This window comes from Saccoglossus kowalevskii, chromosome 19, assembly GCF_978046115.1.
Source record: "Saccoglossus kowalevskii chromosome 19, keSacKowa6.1, whole genome shotgun sequence".
Taxonomy (NCBI): domain Eukaryota; kingdom Metazoa; phylum Hemichordata; class Enteropneusta; family Harrimaniidae; genus Saccoglossus; species Saccoglossus kowalevskii.
In genome coordinates, this window is record NC_140659.1 from 26,065,771 (window position 1) to 26,084,332 (window position 18,562).

The 18,562-nt window shown below is 36.7% G+C and overlaps 1 protein-coding gene across 1 annotated transcript in view; it reads left to right on the forward strand.

The window, feature by feature from the left end:
- LOC100376513 (synaptotagmin-15-like) overlaps nt 1–18,562 on the forward strand; it is a 93,115-nt gene that overhangs the window by 37,710 nt on the left and 36,843 nt on the right. Inside the window, exon 2 of the mRNA XM_085493664.1 lies at nt 12,926–13,734. Coding sequence (XP_085349790.1) covers nt 13,458–13,734 — 277 coding nt within the window. The 5' untranslated portion in view covers nt 12,926–13,457. The remainder of the gene's footprint in view (nt 1–12,925; nt 13,735–18,562) is intronic.

Genomic DNA, 18,562 nt, shown 5'->3' on the forward strand with positions numbered 1-18,562 from the left:
AATCACGAAGCATAATGTTTGACATACTTATATAGCAATTAACATCATTTGTCTTTTCGACATCATTTATCATTTTAATAACAAAACGTGTTTTTATAATGATCTACTCAAACTGTGAGTGGAGCTCACAACGCGCTCTAATTTAACTATTCATTTTCTAAATTAGCCAAGTTAGTCTGATTTTTTGAGATAATCAGTGTTTTATATCATTGTTGTCATACACAAAAAAATACGGATGTGTGTACGGTGTATAATAAAATCGATTTTGTTGAAAGTTTGAATTAATTCTGTTTGGTCTGTTAGTCTAATTTTTGTCAGCTTTAATTGAAATTGCAAAATACTAACATTGCAGTTTCAGAAGATGACATGTTGAATTAAAACACCTTCTATAGATGGTACTATTTTTATTTGTTCTATATTGCCTAAAATATACCAAATCACACGTAATTTATCTTCTGTTTATGTAAAAAGCTATGCTCCTCTTCAAACCAAATTGAATCTCAATTACGACAAACTTCATGAAATTAATGTCGGCAATTCGAAATTGTAATCCTGTCTTCTTTTCTTTACGTAGAATAAACTAGATGCGAAAGCATTTCAGGAGTACATTTCGACTGATCTACTTGTTCAATCAAAAATAATCATATGACTAAAAAAAGATTGTTTTTTTTTTTCAAAATTTAATACGGTACTGCAAAAATAGAATGTCTGCAAACACCAGCAATTCGATTGAATCATGATGCAATTCGCCGTGTCAGTATGATTTTGGGCAGTAAACTCCTTAGTCAAGTCTGCACGGCGACTGTCGCGAAGTAGCAAACCACGCACTATCTTGGTAATGACTTACTATCAGCTTCAGATAGGGGCAAATAAACAACAAATACAACGTTTTATGTATGTATGTATGTATATATCTATTCATTTTATTACATTTAAAAAAAATCTCGTTTTAATTTCCGTTGGTCGTCTGTGGTTGTTATTACATTACCAAACACTCTGTCATGCGCACTGATAACCTGCATGTGGAAGCGTTGTTTGTGGCAGAAGTAGAACACTGTCGAGTATGAAGTCACGAATGTTTATAAGAACATTCTGGAGAAAATTACATCTCGTATGTGTTGCCTGAACAACTGTGAATAGCAACGAACGTGCCACTATACAATGTATTGATAACATTGACTAAGTAAATTTCCGATCTATCTTTTAAACGATTGCATAGAACCTATTCATGTGTCAAAGAAAGCATCAAGCTACATTCTACAAAACGAGTTGAAAATGTTCTATTGTGTTGATTTTCATCGGACCACGAACTATTTTTTTGTATAGTAATTGAGAAAGTAATGTATCGCACGCTATTTGATGTGCATTTCGCCGTCCTGTATCTGTATCTTTATCGTGTCGTCTGCACATTTCCCGCCAAAATAGAAAACCCTTCACTCATCCTATTCAGCGACCCTATTCGGCGATGTTTTAATTAAATTTGGACGAAATGAGTAGATATTCAAGTTAATAGTTTTCAAAATATTGACAACCACCTTTTTAGTGACTCGGAATAAACCGACAGCGTATATAGTCAGAAATTTGACATTGTCATTGTCATCTTTCTCCCACTCATCTCTGACATATGAATATAAATATAAGAATCCAAACTTTAAAATCGCACTTAAGTGCTTAACGACGTTACCTTGACCTTGTTTTTGTTTGTTAAAATTGTGTTTAAAATCGTATATATTCAAGTAAGGTGCATGTCGTCTCATCATTTTAAGATAATTTGAATAATTAATGTTCAAAATATGAATGTACGGTGTGTTTGCTCTCTTGAAATTTATATTGATACTCAATCGTCAAATGAGGACATAGCACAGTTTTTAAAATGTCAGCTTCAATTAAAATAATCATCACATTACGGAATACGAAGATATGTAAATGCACACAAAAGTGCCACTCGTCAACAATTTCATAAGTCTCAGTTGCTTTCACTTTCATTTTCTAATTGCCCCCAGTTTTAATAAAATAGTGGCGTCAAGGCCCAAATATTGGAAAGTAAATTAGATTTCCTCAAGTCTTCCAGATATACAACTAATTACTAACGAACTAAAAGCTACTCACTGGAATCGACGGGCTCCAAAAGATCTAGACAAAACAATTAGTACGAATAGTGTCTAATAAGCGTGAAATACAGGATAATACGAACTGATATGCTTATCTTGTAAATGGCACGCATGCGTATGATTGTAACTTCCCGTGACACCAACAAATCGTTCTTCGTAGCCACATACAAAATACATATAACAGGTTCTGTTTTGGATAACACTTTATAAGTTGGTGGACACCTTACCCCAGGTAAAGTCCCGTCGTGTTAAATGAAAGATCCAAACATCGATTGTGACCTCATTCTGATTGTCACAGTAGTTTACCTCATCAATTTTACAATTCTGTGCTTATGCTGTCATCCACAACTACGGATAAAAAGTATGGCCTCAAGAAATTGGTCAAACATCCATAATTTCGCCTCTGTTTATTAGGCCAAATGCCAGCGAACTACCTTGTACGATGGGATCGTCATTCATAGAACATCGCTGGGATTGGGACTTAGGACCATTATGTGAAATATGTTATGGTTTGTATATGCACGAAATATATTAATCGGGCCCCAGTAATTCTGAAAAGAGGCAAAGCTTTGAATCGTTATTCAACAGCGCAGGTGTCGAAAGCTAATAAATCAAATGCAAACAATCAAATAGGAAACATAGACGATTGCTAACGTTCAAACGCGGTGAAAATCGTTACTCAAATTCAGATCATTAATAAATAGTTTACACTACAGTAATTACAATCTGATTATTTAAGCTGTGTGAATAATCCCAGGGAACTTAAACAAGTTTCAGATAAAATGTATTAAATGATGGGACCAGGTGGTTCGTTTGCTCGTCGTATCAGTTATCACGACAGTAAATAAGGCGTGTTCTTGCAATATGTGTAAGGTATAGCCGCGTATTACAGATGTCTTATTATCATTGCATATTATTAAAATGAAAACAGAACAATCAGACCGAATTTGTATGTATTGACATGGCACCGCGATAATGTCTAAGCTGATGCGTGCTCCGATCAAAATAAAAACATATTTCAAAAGAAACTTGAACTAATACCATTACATCATTACAATCGCTAACATCGCCATTAAAACCAAACTACTCCATTCACAATCTGATTAAAATCTGATGTAGTGTACAGGCTTTAATTATTTTGGCTATAAACTCATTTTAATTTTATTTTTTATTACTTTTGTTATTAATGCCTTTTTATTTTATTATCATTTTACTTTGATTTTGATTTCGTGTTTTTTTTTAATTCCGCCCTACATACATCTGATCCGATGCCTATGTAACGAGATTTCAACTAGACCCACTATCGGCGATTTTAGTCAACGAATCACAGACCTCCTTCTATAGCGCACATGATGACGTCACCGGGCAGAGTCAGGTGGCAAACACACTCAAATAAAATGGCGGATTATACCGACGTTATAATTAGCGACTGAGAATAACACGGCTTTTCGGTAAGTTTATCATTGTCAAATGCAACGAAAGTCATTTTTATGTTAATATTGTGGCTCGAATGGTTCGAGTTTAGATCGTTATTTTGCGTAGTTATTCTGGGAGTGACGATTTTGTTTCCACCGGTTCGACAGAACACCGGTGTCTTTTTCCAGTCGCTTGCCCTGGTGACGGGTGATGTTTTGTTGACGATCGGGCCAAAATCGTCTACGGTATTGAAGCCGTAGCTGTAAATATTCATCAAATTGTATCAACATTTTGTAAATTATACAATAACTCTTTATTAAAGTAATTGAGCTGATTTGGACTGGAATAAAATATTTTTTATTTGGAACACATCGCAATTGATATTTTTTGCTCCAATTTTCTGCGTCGATTCCGTGGGCCGGTGACCGTTATACAATTTAAAATCAGTTTGCATTGTTTACTATAGCTGTTAACAGTGTTCTAATCATTACGATTTACTCATTTTTTTGCTTCCATTCTAGATAATTATGCTCAGTGTTTGATGTAAAATTGAAGCGATGACTGAATGAACGAACCTTGGCTGGCGAAGATGTATCTGGAAGTGTACACATTCGTTGGAAGTGAAAAAAATATTCAATGTAATGACAAAAATTGTAAAATTTCTTCTGTAAATAAAAATGTACTAGCAATTTTCTATTAATGGTTTATTCAAGTGGGCAAAATGTAATGTACAGAAAGCTTGCCCGTATACACTGAAAAGTCAGCAACTGACAGCCTGTATAAAAGGGGGGCTGTGATTGGCTGTTGCTTACGCGAGATTTGAACGGGACTTACATAGGCGTCGGATCAGATGTAGGTAGGACCATAGACCCTACTGGAGGGTCTATGGTAGGACGGAATTAAAAAAAATCACAAAATCAAAATCAAAGTAAAATAATAAAATAAAAAAAGCATTAATAACAAATATAATAAAAAATAAAATTAAAATAAGTTTATGGCCAAAATAATTAAAGCCCGTACACTACATCAGATTTTAATGAGGGTTGCTCCATTCACTGCATTGAGAGATCTGTGAAGAGCCCAATGTGAATGTATTTTGGTTTAACATCTTTAAAAAGTCGTTAAAAGAAGCAAAAAGGAAGCTGGCTCATGAATGACCAGAGGAGGCGGGAAAGTGAGATCTGCTCACCAACCTTACTAGGGGGTCCGGGCATGCTCTTCCTTAACAATTTTGAAATCTGGACACTGTGAAACGTTATTTGCTGCATTTTGAGGGGCAGATTTTGTTGTCACAAAGGGTTTCAGCGTTTAATAATGATATAAATCACAATTCTTCATGTGTATCAAAACAGTGCGTGTATACAGTAGTTTTCAGATGAAACCCAATTCGTTGAATGTAAATTACTAGTGCAAAGACAACAAATCTTGGATAATTGTCATTTTGAAGATGCAAGGGACTGCATTTCAAACAATAGTTATGCACTCTCATCCGATGCCATCAGGATTTTTTCAGACCCACCAGAAATAATGATCTTCAAATTTCCTTAGCGTAGCGTGGTTTACAAAAAAAATGCGTCTACCCATGAGCATTTGCGTTTTTAACATGCGTTGTTATCGTCGCTTAATTTCAATTTCCGCGCGTGTGCAGGTGGCGACCACTTCGCTTTAAATTATTAACCCCAACAAAGTACCCTTCAATGATAAATGAACCACATTCCACCAAGTGGCAGCTACAACTACTCAAATATAAGCACAAACTGTTAAAGAGTTTACTCAACACAAATTGAACCCCATCATCCTTAACGGAAGCGACAGGCTAGATATTTAATAGCGTTGGGACACCGTAAGAGCAACGAATTGCTTATTACAAGAATTATCTGATCTGGTTACTCGTCAGTGTACAAATATGTCAACGTTGATAGGAACACACGTAAGCACAATTGGGAACCGTCTCCTCCGTAATTGGTCGCATAAGCAGTTATTACCTACAAATAAAAGAAAGTATAATATGTGACGATGACACGAGGATACTTGTTATCTATCAATAATGTCAATTGGAAAGCGTGTTAGTGGGCACAAACTACGTGCACTCATCAATTTATAGCTATTTCTCCAAGGATGTGGCTGTCATTTTGTGTAAGTGTATCGTCGCACAGCGGTGACAACTCGTGGCAATTTGCAATATATCATACGATGGCAGCTACCTCTATAGAACGCGAATTATGTAACACGTTGTGTTAAGCTCAATACGATGCGGTCAATACCGAATGTAGATTACAGCGCATGCGCACTGATTACTCCTTTCCTCCACAATCATTGAATTTTATATCATGTTTGTGAACGATTTAGTACCTGAATATTTTGACCAAGAAAATTATGTTTTTAGTAATAATTGAGAAATTTGCTGCAATAGCCTTTGAGCGATACACTTGTTTTGAACTCCGCCATTTGAAATTAGATGACGGAAAACAGTTCGTATTTACCATAGGTCATATATTTACTTCAGACCTATTTACAGAACATTATCCATCACCCTGACGTCACTGTTGATGTCCATTGTATATTGCCCGATCGTTTGTAGTGTCAAATTGCCACTCGAATAATCGGCAGCTTTATCTGGTTATTAAAAGGTCGGTGTATGTAAACGTCATGGGCAGAAGTGGTACATATCTTTTACAAAGCTGAAATAATAACTACCTTTTTGAGTCGAGACACGTCGTCAATGTTCAAAAACAATAAGTCGACGTACACGCTGTCACGTCATGAATGCTACTATCACTGGGCACGTTGATATCACTTTCCTTGTATTATAAACAAAAATAAAAATGATTTTGACAGACATTTCTCCAATGATACACTTTCTAAAAATAAACTATGCAAGAGAACAGTAATTTTTTTTCGGACACGTGTTCAGGCTAGAGTGGGCAGTTTTGCTATTATAGTCAATTATTCATCCCAATAGAGAGTCTAATTTTTCTACAGTTAAAGATTTACGTTATAAAAAGATTTTTATGATTTTTTATGATGATGGTGATGATGATGATGATAATGAGGATGATGTGTCTACATCACAGTACTATAGCTTCACATAAAGAAATGTTTGTATCACATAGTGGTATGTCTGCATCACATGATTAAACGTCTGCATCACATAGTGACATGTCTGCATCGCATGATTAAATGTCTGCACCACATAGTGAAATGGCTGCATCACATATTGATATGTCGGCGCCACATAATAATATGTCTGCATCACATAGTGACATGTCTGCATCACATAGCGAAATGGCTGCATCACATAGTGATACGCCGGCATCACATAGTGATATATCTGCATCACATAATAAAGAATGCTGTTTGTTTATACTACATTTGTATCTTTATCATAGACCCAGCCAAACACATGGAATGGCGTGGATATAAACGCCCACGGTTCAGTCTTTGAGTAATCTCACTCATTCAATCATAATGCCAACAGGTCAGGTACAACGTTTTTTTCTGTGACCATTAACACAAATACATCTGTGGTTTAGTATGTTGTATGCAATCTATTGATTTTGATTAGGTAAACGGTTCTGAAGATTTGTTGAAAGTGATACAGAGCGCAGTCTCATGGGTTGGTACGGTTTGTGTGCAATTTGAATATATTGTCTGCTCCCGGGCGTGGACGGCAGTGTTGATGCACGGCGCAAGTTGATAAGCAGAATTTCTCTCGCATTGATTAGATAAAAGGTCATTTTGATTATCGCATTCTGTATTTTGTAATGGGCTTATCGTAGTGAAATCTTGAAAGCCGATTATCACTGACTCTGTTTTTAAAGAAAGGGAATATTCTGCTTCTACTCTAATAATTGAAGCGATTTCAATAATTGAAGCAAGCAACCCTGATCTAACATGTCATCGAGGTCGAACATGTGCTCGTGGCTAAGAATTATTCATTTCCAGTTGTGCAATATAGTACACAGTGAGTTACGTCACCATGGCAGTGCCTTGAATGAATACCATGGTTGTCCATGAAAATTAGTACATTTCACGAAGATAAAGATCGCTTGACGTCATGCAGGCTTTCCATATGCATTTTCGTGACTTAAGATTACTGTAGATATGCGTTGCATATTAATTATCAAATTTGCATATCCGATGCATGATCTTTCTGATTTTTGCGGAACAATAATAACGCAGACAATTGACTGTGGATGTGTAAAACCTACCACTGAGAGATCAGTGTACAGTGATGGTCCCCTGGAATCATCCAACCTCAAAGAGGAGATGGCTATATTATTCTTGTGAAAAGTTTTGCAATACATACACATTGTTCCTAAAGATGGTAGATGAAATCTGACCACACAGAGTGGTATGTTCTTGACGGTGACGTTCATGCTCCATGCGCATGCAATTCAAAAAGCGCAGAGATCTTTGCCATTTACGTTGAGTTCGGAATCCTTTTAAAATATAGATACTACGCGACATTTGATGGCTGCGTTGAATGCTGTCAATTTAGATATACAATAAGGTTTAAATGAATATTTCAACTGCCAATCATTGTGTTATGACAGGAAGCGCTAGAGGGCCAGAGTTTAAACAGAATGACGCGCGCTGCAATGTAATTAGACATATACGCATGCGTGATTTCGTGGCATTCTAGCTGAAGAACAGTGTGTGTATTTACATTGGTATTCGTATAGTGTCTGTTAAAACAGCTTGTCTGTGTTATAACAAGTCAGTGTGTGGCTAGGTAATTACTGACAGTCCACGCTGTTTTCTTATTACCAACGTTTTAAATTATTTCACTTCTGTGGGAAGAAACTCAATTAACGCCAGCCATAATTCAGAACTGAAAAAACAGAACATCTCTAATTCGTCGAACACGTGATCAAAACAACACATTAGCCGTGACCTGTGACTTATAAATTCTTACGTGTGTACATCGTAGTTTAATTTCAGTTAAAACAAAACAATTATTCCCCAATACTAATCCTTACCAAAGATCTTTCCGTAAATATAACAGTAAATCGTGAACCATATAACTCAATGAATGTTCGAATATCGGACAAAACTTAAAAACTGTTGCCTATGGGAATTGAGTAATGTCCTTGTACCAGCTGTGTGCTAGAGCGCACATTATGGTGGAAACACTGATATATATTGTTCATTTCATTGGATACCCACCATTACGCGACATCATCAGATACGTAGAAGATGGAACTGGGACACGTCATATAAACACGAGCAATAAATCACATTATTGCCTTTAATTTACTACCAGTAATTCTTCCACTCATTTATACAAACTACATCTCGTTGACTCACCTCTTCGTCTCATAGTACGGTTACAGTCATATTTCCAATTTGATAACTGTTCAACGAGACGAGGTTTAACCAGAATATTCTCATTTCTATTTTGAGTGCGAATTATTCTCCCTCGCAATATAGTCTTTTGTCATTGGTCGGGTATTTGCTTTCCAAGTCGATACTTCCAGTCTCTGGTGAGCACGTGCTTTCACTGAGACTGCATTCGAGTATTGGAGATTGATCACGTTTCTACGGTGATTGAGAAACCTTGTTAACGTCGCAACTGAGCCTAATGACAGCGAGTACTTTCATGCCCAGGCGATCATTAAACATAAAATACCCCCGTTCGAAGATTCACTATAAATAAACCTAACCCACTTTTACAGACAGCGAAATGAAGAACATTGACTTCCTGGTATTGATTTAGGATATTAAAACATAAGAACAAAATGCAAGCATTTAATACAATAATTACGTATGCACATTAATTAAAGGTTGAAAGCATACATGGTAAGATGTGATTAGTACACGAAGGTGTGTGCGCACGTTATGTGAAACAAGATAATATGAACACTGAAAATAATGATTCAGAAAAAGTGGCTTCAATCTCCACTTTACTGTAACGTTATCATTTCCAGGAGTGAAGTTACTAGAAAAATATCTCAGACCTACTCATTAGACTAACATCATACACCTATTGACCGACCATGGGGTCAACAGTGTACGCTTGTTTCCCCCGAGGGACTGTAAATCATTTAATACAAACCTATTTTCTCGAAACACGGAAGCGACTAACAGGCGTTCACTGTTGCCCGATTAAGGCCAGTCAATATGTGTTTTATAACACGTCAGATTAACTGTTTTCCACATGAAATATGACATTTGAATAATTAACTTGCTCAACTATACATGTATATTAAATATGTCGTATTAATTAATTATTGTGAATGTGTACTACACATGAAATAAAATGATAATTTAAAGTTATTGTTGTAAATGTATACTGATGTGAAATAGAATGAGAGTAAGTTCATAAGTTCATTGAGTATATGCTCTTCCCGTAACAAAGACATGATAGGTGAATCTGGTACTAACGAATTACCCCCCTGGTGTTGGTGCGCTGTCCACTAACTCCTATTTTGTAACATATTTCTAATCCTTCGGTGTCCAAGATTACGTTGCTACAGTTGTCGCACGAAGGCATTGGTTAGTGTAACGTTAATTGTCGCGATTCTTTTGATATCTTCATCATTTTCTGTCGAAGTAGGTTTTTGTCAATAGGCATATGCTTTGCCATACCAGAGATCGAATTACTGTTCTAACGTTGGGCATTGGTCAGTGTTAAAGCGCTGTAGAAAATTGATTGAGATTTCTCCAGTTTCTTGTGTACTTCACGAGCGACTCGACTCAAAGTGAATTTACAGGGTTTCAGTCTAATATCACAATCGCTCTATATTACCAGCCGCGATAGATAATACAACGAGCATAAATCCTGATTTATCATTTACGGTACGGAAGTGAGAATATTTTCATGTCTACGATTGCAAGGATAAAATATACTGATCATCGATTTCTTTGCATAATTCTGACCATTGCTTTGAGTACACATAATTTGCGTGCAATCAGACACGTCTCGGTGGGAAACTTGCAATCTATGTCCAAAACTGTTACCTTATAAATTTAGAAATTATACAGTGTATTTACGGCCCCGCTAATTATGCTCTTTGTCTTCTCAGAATCCTTACTGGAAACTAGCTATGCCAATTCCTAAAGTTAGACGTCGTCTTCTGCAGACATGTTTAATGTTTACAAACATCACCTGATTAATGCGATTAACCGATGTGTTGCCAAATAGTCGTATTTTTTTAAGCAGTCCAGCAACTGTTTCATTGATATCTGGGAACAGAGTAAAATTAGGTAACACCACATGACAGCGTATTAACCAATCACGACACAGAATCTGGACGAGAAGTGGTTTAACAGACATTGTACTACTGGAATGAGGAGGACGGTGTGGGCGTAATAACTCGACAGCCCCGGTAGCATCTGTTGAGACCTAATGCCTAAAGCTAAGTGAGATATGAAAACGCTCTGTTGCCGATGATTGATTCAAATTCAGTGCTCACAGTCAGTTTCTAAGAATTGCTAATACAATTGGAGATGTTGCACACCGACGCAATTGTTTCATCTTCATTGAATACCAACAAATTCAACCTTATTGATAACATCTCCGTCTGCCTTGACGTTTGAGGAACGATTTGAGGTTAGGTCGATACTATAATGTATTATAATATTTCGATTTATACTTGATAGGGTAACCTCTGCCGTATAAGGAAACGTTTTTGAACGTAATCGTCTAGGACTAGACGATCATATGAGTGTCTCTCTATTAAAATAACGTATAGATGAATCTGATTTAGAACGTCTCGTGTTCGTGTTGGTTTACATGAACTTGGCGCTAGCTCATAATGGGCATGCAGTTTATATATCAATTGGGTTTAGATCGTCTGAAGATGGACAAGTTTTACCGTTAATAAATCATATCAATATATTGGTCACTTGTCCACCGACTTGTCGCGTTAACCCCCGGCTCAAACTTACCTAGCTACGCACTACGCACCACGAACTTTAGTGCCGTATTATTTATTATTTATTATTTATTATTTATTATTTATTATATTATAAGATTTGTCTTGTGATGGTGGAGAGGAAGCTCTAGAGATGTTCTCGTTTCGCTCTGTGATGTTGCTGACGGGGCCGCGCTAAACCTCTCACCACTTACGTATCAATTGTATTACCTTCCGAATTGCCGCTTTTTTGTTATTGTCATTACGCAACGACGTCTATATTCTAGACAGGATATTACACCTTCAAATGAACTGAAAACCTTTTAGCTCCGCATTTAATACCACATTTAAAAAAACAAATAACAGGCGCCAATTCATACTTGGTGACTCTACACTATTAGTAAAGATGTCGATTAAAATGTTGAGTTCAGTGTACACAGGAGTGCTTTCTGAGGATATTTTGCGCCGGGAAAATAATACATATATTATTTTGTTTTGCGTCTATTAGGCATTTAGACGGATGGCGTTTTATTTTATTTGTCACGTGTTCAGCAGATGTTGCAGCAATGTATCGGATACTAATACCATTTGCAGCATGAAACATAGTCCTTAGAATGAGATTCTAAGATATATACATAAAACAACCTGTGTTTGTTTCACAACATTAAATTTAATTTAACATACAGTGGAGCAATTCGACACCACGTCAAGCGAAATTGCAAAATGATTTTTTATGATGATGACTAGTCGTTCGAAAGTACTGTAACTGTTAAATGATTTTTCGATTTTGAAAGAACTGTTTAACACTTTTGGAAAGAAAGAAAAATCCAATTTCCCTAAAATCAAGAAACTAAAAATATGTAAAGATATACCAGCAATTGTCCCTTTGAAAATACATAATTGTGTCACGGGATTTTGTATTGTCTCATTGAATTCTATATAAGTCATTCATTGTTATCGTGATTCTTCAGCAAGCAGTGTTCCAAATAACTTACATTGATCCGCCTCAAGCGCCAACAATTGATGGTTACGACCCTTTTTTTAAATAGGATTTTACTTATAATATTAAATCGATTACGTTAATTTACCTGTCATAGTTTTTAATAATATTTCTATATATATGTTGAGCGTCTACTCATGCTGACTGCTAAGCAACGGAATAAAACTTCAATTAAGGTCGAGATTGATAAAAAGACCCTTGTCTGGATTTGAAGACGGATGAAAGAGATGCTTCGCCGATGTAGCATTACAAGTAGTACTACTTCGTGGTTTCCAATGCATTTTCTCTCGAAAATACCATTAAAATTGTTATGAGAATTGATGTTATTACCAGACAAGGGGACTCGCTATATCCAAGAACCTCTACTTTGGGACACTAAACACATGGCACAGGCCTACTTCATGTCAATTATTTGACATGTCACGTGACATGACGAAGGGCTCGATTTCGTGGACCTTAAATTACAGACTTGATTGTACGTAAATACAACTCGGCTAAGCCATCGACACTCACTGACTCTTTTATTTGGTTCATTTCAGATCGCCGTGACGTCATTTTTACACACCCACACGCTTTCCCAGCAACGAGTCGAGATAGCGAAACACACCAAGACAAAGATACGAAGTTGGAGCATTGCCGCACGGTATTAGTCAATATTCCTCGACCATCGCTACATATATAACCGCGAACGCCAGGGGTTTGTGTGTATGAGCCATTTTGACTGGATGGGAGGCCGAGTGACGTCATATGTGGTAGTGGATCGGGCGCGCGGGATTGCAATTGTCAGTGCGGAATTTATACAAGAGTTACGCACACAGAATGTTTAACTAACAAAAGATGCAATGATTTCAACTAACAATGCCGACACATCCGGGATCTGTCTTAACATTAGTCGTCAGAATCTTATCTAACTGAATGAAACCCACGTAAACGCCAAACCATAACGCAGTACTTACAAGTGTGCAACGCATCTACCCGAATCGCTGACATTCTCCACTCGCAAGCTTTTATTTGCCTGACTGCGGAATATAACAATATATGTGTGCGTGAATGTAAGTCTAAATCTCCGGAATGTATGCGGCCATCGCTAAGTTCCAATGGAATCAGCTATTCGCATGTTGTTACTGTTTCAAACGGCATCGGAGAAAGTCGGGCGGATATTACGACCATCGAAACAAAGAGATGGACTATCTGAACACGCCATCGCGCCGGTCATCGGGCTCGGCATCAAGCACCAGTCCGACTCATGCTTCGACTTCTACTAGGCAGAAGATAATAGCCGGTCATGATCCTATTAATTTCTGGGTGATCCGCGACAACGATATCGAGGTTTCAAGAATACAGCCAGGTAGGCCACGCATGAGTCACGTTAATGTGCTGAGTCGTAAAGTGAATATATGTCTATCTATTTATCAATACGCGACGTTCCCCGTCACAGAAATTATCATTATTAGCATATGAATAATTTGTAATCGGTAAGTTTCCGCTTACTGCGAGACCTCGCGTAGAGCGTGATAGACGGGGACTGAACGTCTGTCAGAAAAAAAATCGAACGATTTGATTTTGAATTCGATTTGTTTACAGCTTAATGTCGAAATTCTGACCTTTCAGAAGGAAAATATTGCGTTTAGAAACCCTTACTTCGTCACACTTGACCATCATTAAATGTGTATAGCACATTATTATGCGTGGAAATATCCCCCCAAAATACTTTGGGTATGTCGTTTGTTGAATCCCATGCGACGTGTGACGTCACTACAACGTATGACATTTGTTTGTTCTGTTTTGGCATTCTTGGATTTCAGGCATAACCCGGGATCTCGCAGTGAATGGAAAACGGTCTGAACATCACTTTTGCTTGATATATTTACACATCACAGAATACACATGTTCACGTATTGTGCATTTATACCGTCTGTGTTCAATATTGTACGAAGAAATGTATGCATTCACAAATGTAACGCACTTACTAGACACTATAACAACGCTCAATATCAACTTTTCTCCCAACGAGTTGACTGTTGTAAAAATTGGGATGGGGTTACGTTTAGAAGAACAAACCTACACAGAGAACATTCTGAGAGATTAATTTCTTCTCCAATAAAATTTAATAGTCACCTCTAACAATTTTGTAATATTACACTCGCGAAGCTAAGCGATATTCACTTATTTTACAATCTTTTCCAAGAAACGTGAGAATCTTTTTTGTGAACATTTTTAAATAACACCGCAACAAATGTGACACAACTTGATTCGCGTTGTGTTGCAATCGGCTCCGTTATTGTGTTAAGAAGAGACCCCGGCGCTAATATCAGGTCTTATTACAATTCTGACTTTATAAGCGGTGGCGCCACATCGTACGCTGACTTTTTTTAGACATCATACCTAAATAATGAACGTATTAGCAATGTGATATAAACGTTTACAACCTTAACAAGACTTGATACACGACAAATGTTTCATTCATTGCATCTATTTTCACGAAGTCCGATTAAATGAAAGAGAGCGCGAAAGAGATGGGGAAGATATTGCGTCGCGACAATAAACTTACTTTCCCACCGTATTACGTGCTTAGGGGTATCTTGAATTCTTTGACGCGTGGCCTTTATTAAATATCCGGAGTACTTTACGGACCCTTTTTGTAGCTGAGTTGATTATTCGATACAGTGCAGAGTATCAACAGTTGCCATTTATATTGGCGTGCGTGACGTATAACACAATGAATAATTAAACCAATTGATGAATATGTTTCATTCCTTGTGAAATTTTGTCCAGTATATTCCAAATTATATATGCCTAGGGTATTTCCACCATTTTGACCCAGAAATAAAATTAGATCCAATTAATATGTCAAACAACAACGTATGCGGGAAATTCAACTTATCTACCATTCATTGCGTTGATGACGTCATTTCACGTATAGACATTTCATTTACACTATGGACAATTAATTATTTAAGCAGTTATAAAGAAAGATAATGCAGTTTCATTGTCACGTGACTATGTCTAAAAAAATCCACCATAATATTCATCCTCGTTCATAGCTACAACTATTGTATAATACAATATTTATAAACAAGAATACTAAAGAGACAAATTTCACTGATAATGATGTGTTAATGATTTGTTACGAAAGTTGACTTAATTCTATACACTCACATAGTTGAACATCTTACAAAACAGGACAAGAAAATGGTAGTCAATACGGTCCAAGCATGCACCTCCTTCAAATTCATCGTCTTTAGTAGGACTAATAAAGGGCGCGTATTCAAATTTATGTTGGTTATTATCTGTAGTGAAAAAAATCTTCTACGTATGAGACAATTGTGGAATGCATCAATCTTTTACGACAAGATTCTCAAACGACAATATTAATTAAATAAGTTAATTAAGGTTAATTCTCTTGGCGCAATATCTCTGAGAGATAAATGGCTTGTCTCGTTCTGTAACGCGTTATAGTTGGCCATGAATAGAATGATAAATCATATAATATGGCTTGAACGTGCAGAGAAGAAATGCAACGATGATAAAGACACGTTATGGGGTGTTGTAATGAGTACGTATCGTCGTTTACTCGATGTATTTGATATCGATGTTCAGAGCAGTGTCGTAACTTGATGATGTGTTACGTTGTTATTGTGTAGTTAAATGAACGTGTAAAAGGCACTACCACTCACAAACAAAGTATTAAAACAACGTTATGTGTAGTAAAAATGGTCCCAGTGTCGGATTATAGCATTTAATATACCAAGCTATGACATATAATTGTACCACGAATGGAACTCGGTTGAGACGGTTCTTCTCAGAGTACAACGTTAACAATTGGACTCACCGCCCACACTTTATGGTAATTAATTATTACTGGGGACAAGAGCTCGTCCATACCATCAGTCAAGTACGTGACTTGGTTCAGAAAGAATCACGGCTCTACTCTATTGCGTCTTATCTTAGAATAGTGCATTCATGGAGAAACTGAAACTGTTTTCTTTTTTCAAACAAAAAATGTTAATAGCCTTGCTGAAACTGATAAAATCGTTGACGATTGAATCTCGAAAACTAATTGAGGAACGTTGCTGCCGGTTCGAAGAGTAAAGGATTACAGAATTAATAGTGCATACTGAACTGCGTTTGTGAAGCTTCATAGTTTTCCGAGATATAGTACAGATACCGTGTTACTGTGGAGTAACATTCTTCGGAATGATGACAAGATACCGAAAAGACAACAGCTATTAACAGTTGAACAAATTTATTGAAACACAAATCAATGGCATACTTCTATCCACTTTGAATTCGAGCAACAATGGTGTTCATAACTTCATTACCATTGGTCAATTAAGACGCACTATGTCTGTCTATATTATACATCCGGCCATATGTGATTGGTCTCATAAGGGAGATATATAGTTGGCTAATAGGTCGAAGGTTGTTGTATCGGATTGGTCATTCACGAGAGACATATATATGATTGGCCAAGAGTTTGAAGGCCGAATCTGAGATTGTCACCAAGCTCAATGATTTAATTTACAACAAACACGGAGCGATGTCTATTTAGTTCATGTATGTCTTATTTCCTTACTCAGACTTAATTGTCTCCATTGTACTACAGTTCCAAGCATGCATCCTTAGATAAATGTAGATTGAAGTGTAAAAACAAAATATTTTTTTGTTGTAATTCCAAACGCGCTCTAATCAGTACTTTTTATACATGGTTGAACTCGTACTGTCGTCGTGGATTAAACTTAATGGCTTGCATGATTAGCGTATAGCCATACCGAGCTGAAATGTACACGCCACAAAAAATGTTGCTTACTAATTGCTCTACGCGTCTGTATCATCGACATCGAACAAGCCGAACATGAAGGTCAAAAGTCGGGCATTGTGTAACAGTAACATTTTATGAAACCCCTTCTGTCGATTGCGTTTTAATCAAAGAGTCGTGCCGATAAACTACACAATCAAGGAACCCGAATCTCATCCTGGGGAGGGTTACTAGTATAAACCTACCCAAGTCTATGCGAGGCACCCAAAGGGGTATGTAAAGTATGTTTTAAATTGAACGAGTTCCTTTTTTACATTTTCAAGGGTCAGGGGTTGGCTTTTTTGGACTTGTCAGGAATCAAAGCCATGTTTAAACAATTTTAAGAGGTTGGTTTTTCTTGAAAGTTTGCATCGAGGGGTCGTTTTTTTGATAATTTGTTTCAATGGGTTGTTTTTTTTTTTTGAGGAATTTGGCCTTCCGGGCCATGATTTCACCTAAAGTCAGTGCTTCGCATACCTGTATATAAATAATACAATTGATCCCCAGGGTCTCATCTCGCAAATAACGAGATTGAAATACCAATTCGGAACTTTGATTATTTTATTTTAAAATTTCGTCGCATAGAGATGTCATGCAATATATTTACTCTTTTTAAAACGTCGGTTCATTTTTCTCAGTGTGAACCGTTCGTAGTTTATTTACCTTGTAAATGCGTTGTACTTCGATGTTAATACAGGTGTAACTGGAATATCCTATTGACTCACGTTGATTACAATGTGATCGTTCGAGATTTAAATTTGGTAGAGGTTTGGTTAATCCAGCAGTGGTACATTGGGGGTGTAAGATATTGTCATAACCACTTATACGAATACCCCAAAAGAAATCAACGTTACATAACATCGCGCATGCCGTTCCCTGTTTCACGTGGCGATATATAGTGCCTTTCCATGCGATTTTACTCAGTTGTAGCTAGGCGCCATTGAAGGTTTGTACAGCGAATGGAACACCGCATATATTTTATACATTGATCACTATCGAACATCATGTATAATATTACATTTAACTTGTCTCCTGCCTAATTCGTGAAAAAGAAAACCTGTAAAAGTATTTCGTAGTCATGTATTAAATCTTCACAGTGGTTTGCTCATCTGTCTTGACAGATATTGACGGCAGGGAGCCCAGTAAACATAGTGATTATATTGAAATGAATGTACTATATCAGGCTTTTATATTAATAAAACCACAGAAGAATTGCCTATACACTAATGTGCTTACTACGTCACTGACTCAATACACTGAATAGAAAAAAGAAAGTGTGACTTCTGATGCTCTCGATAATAGTCATAAAACACAAAAATCAGTCGTTTATAGGTTTTTGAAAAAAAATATGAAGAACTTCTTTATTTCACATATGATT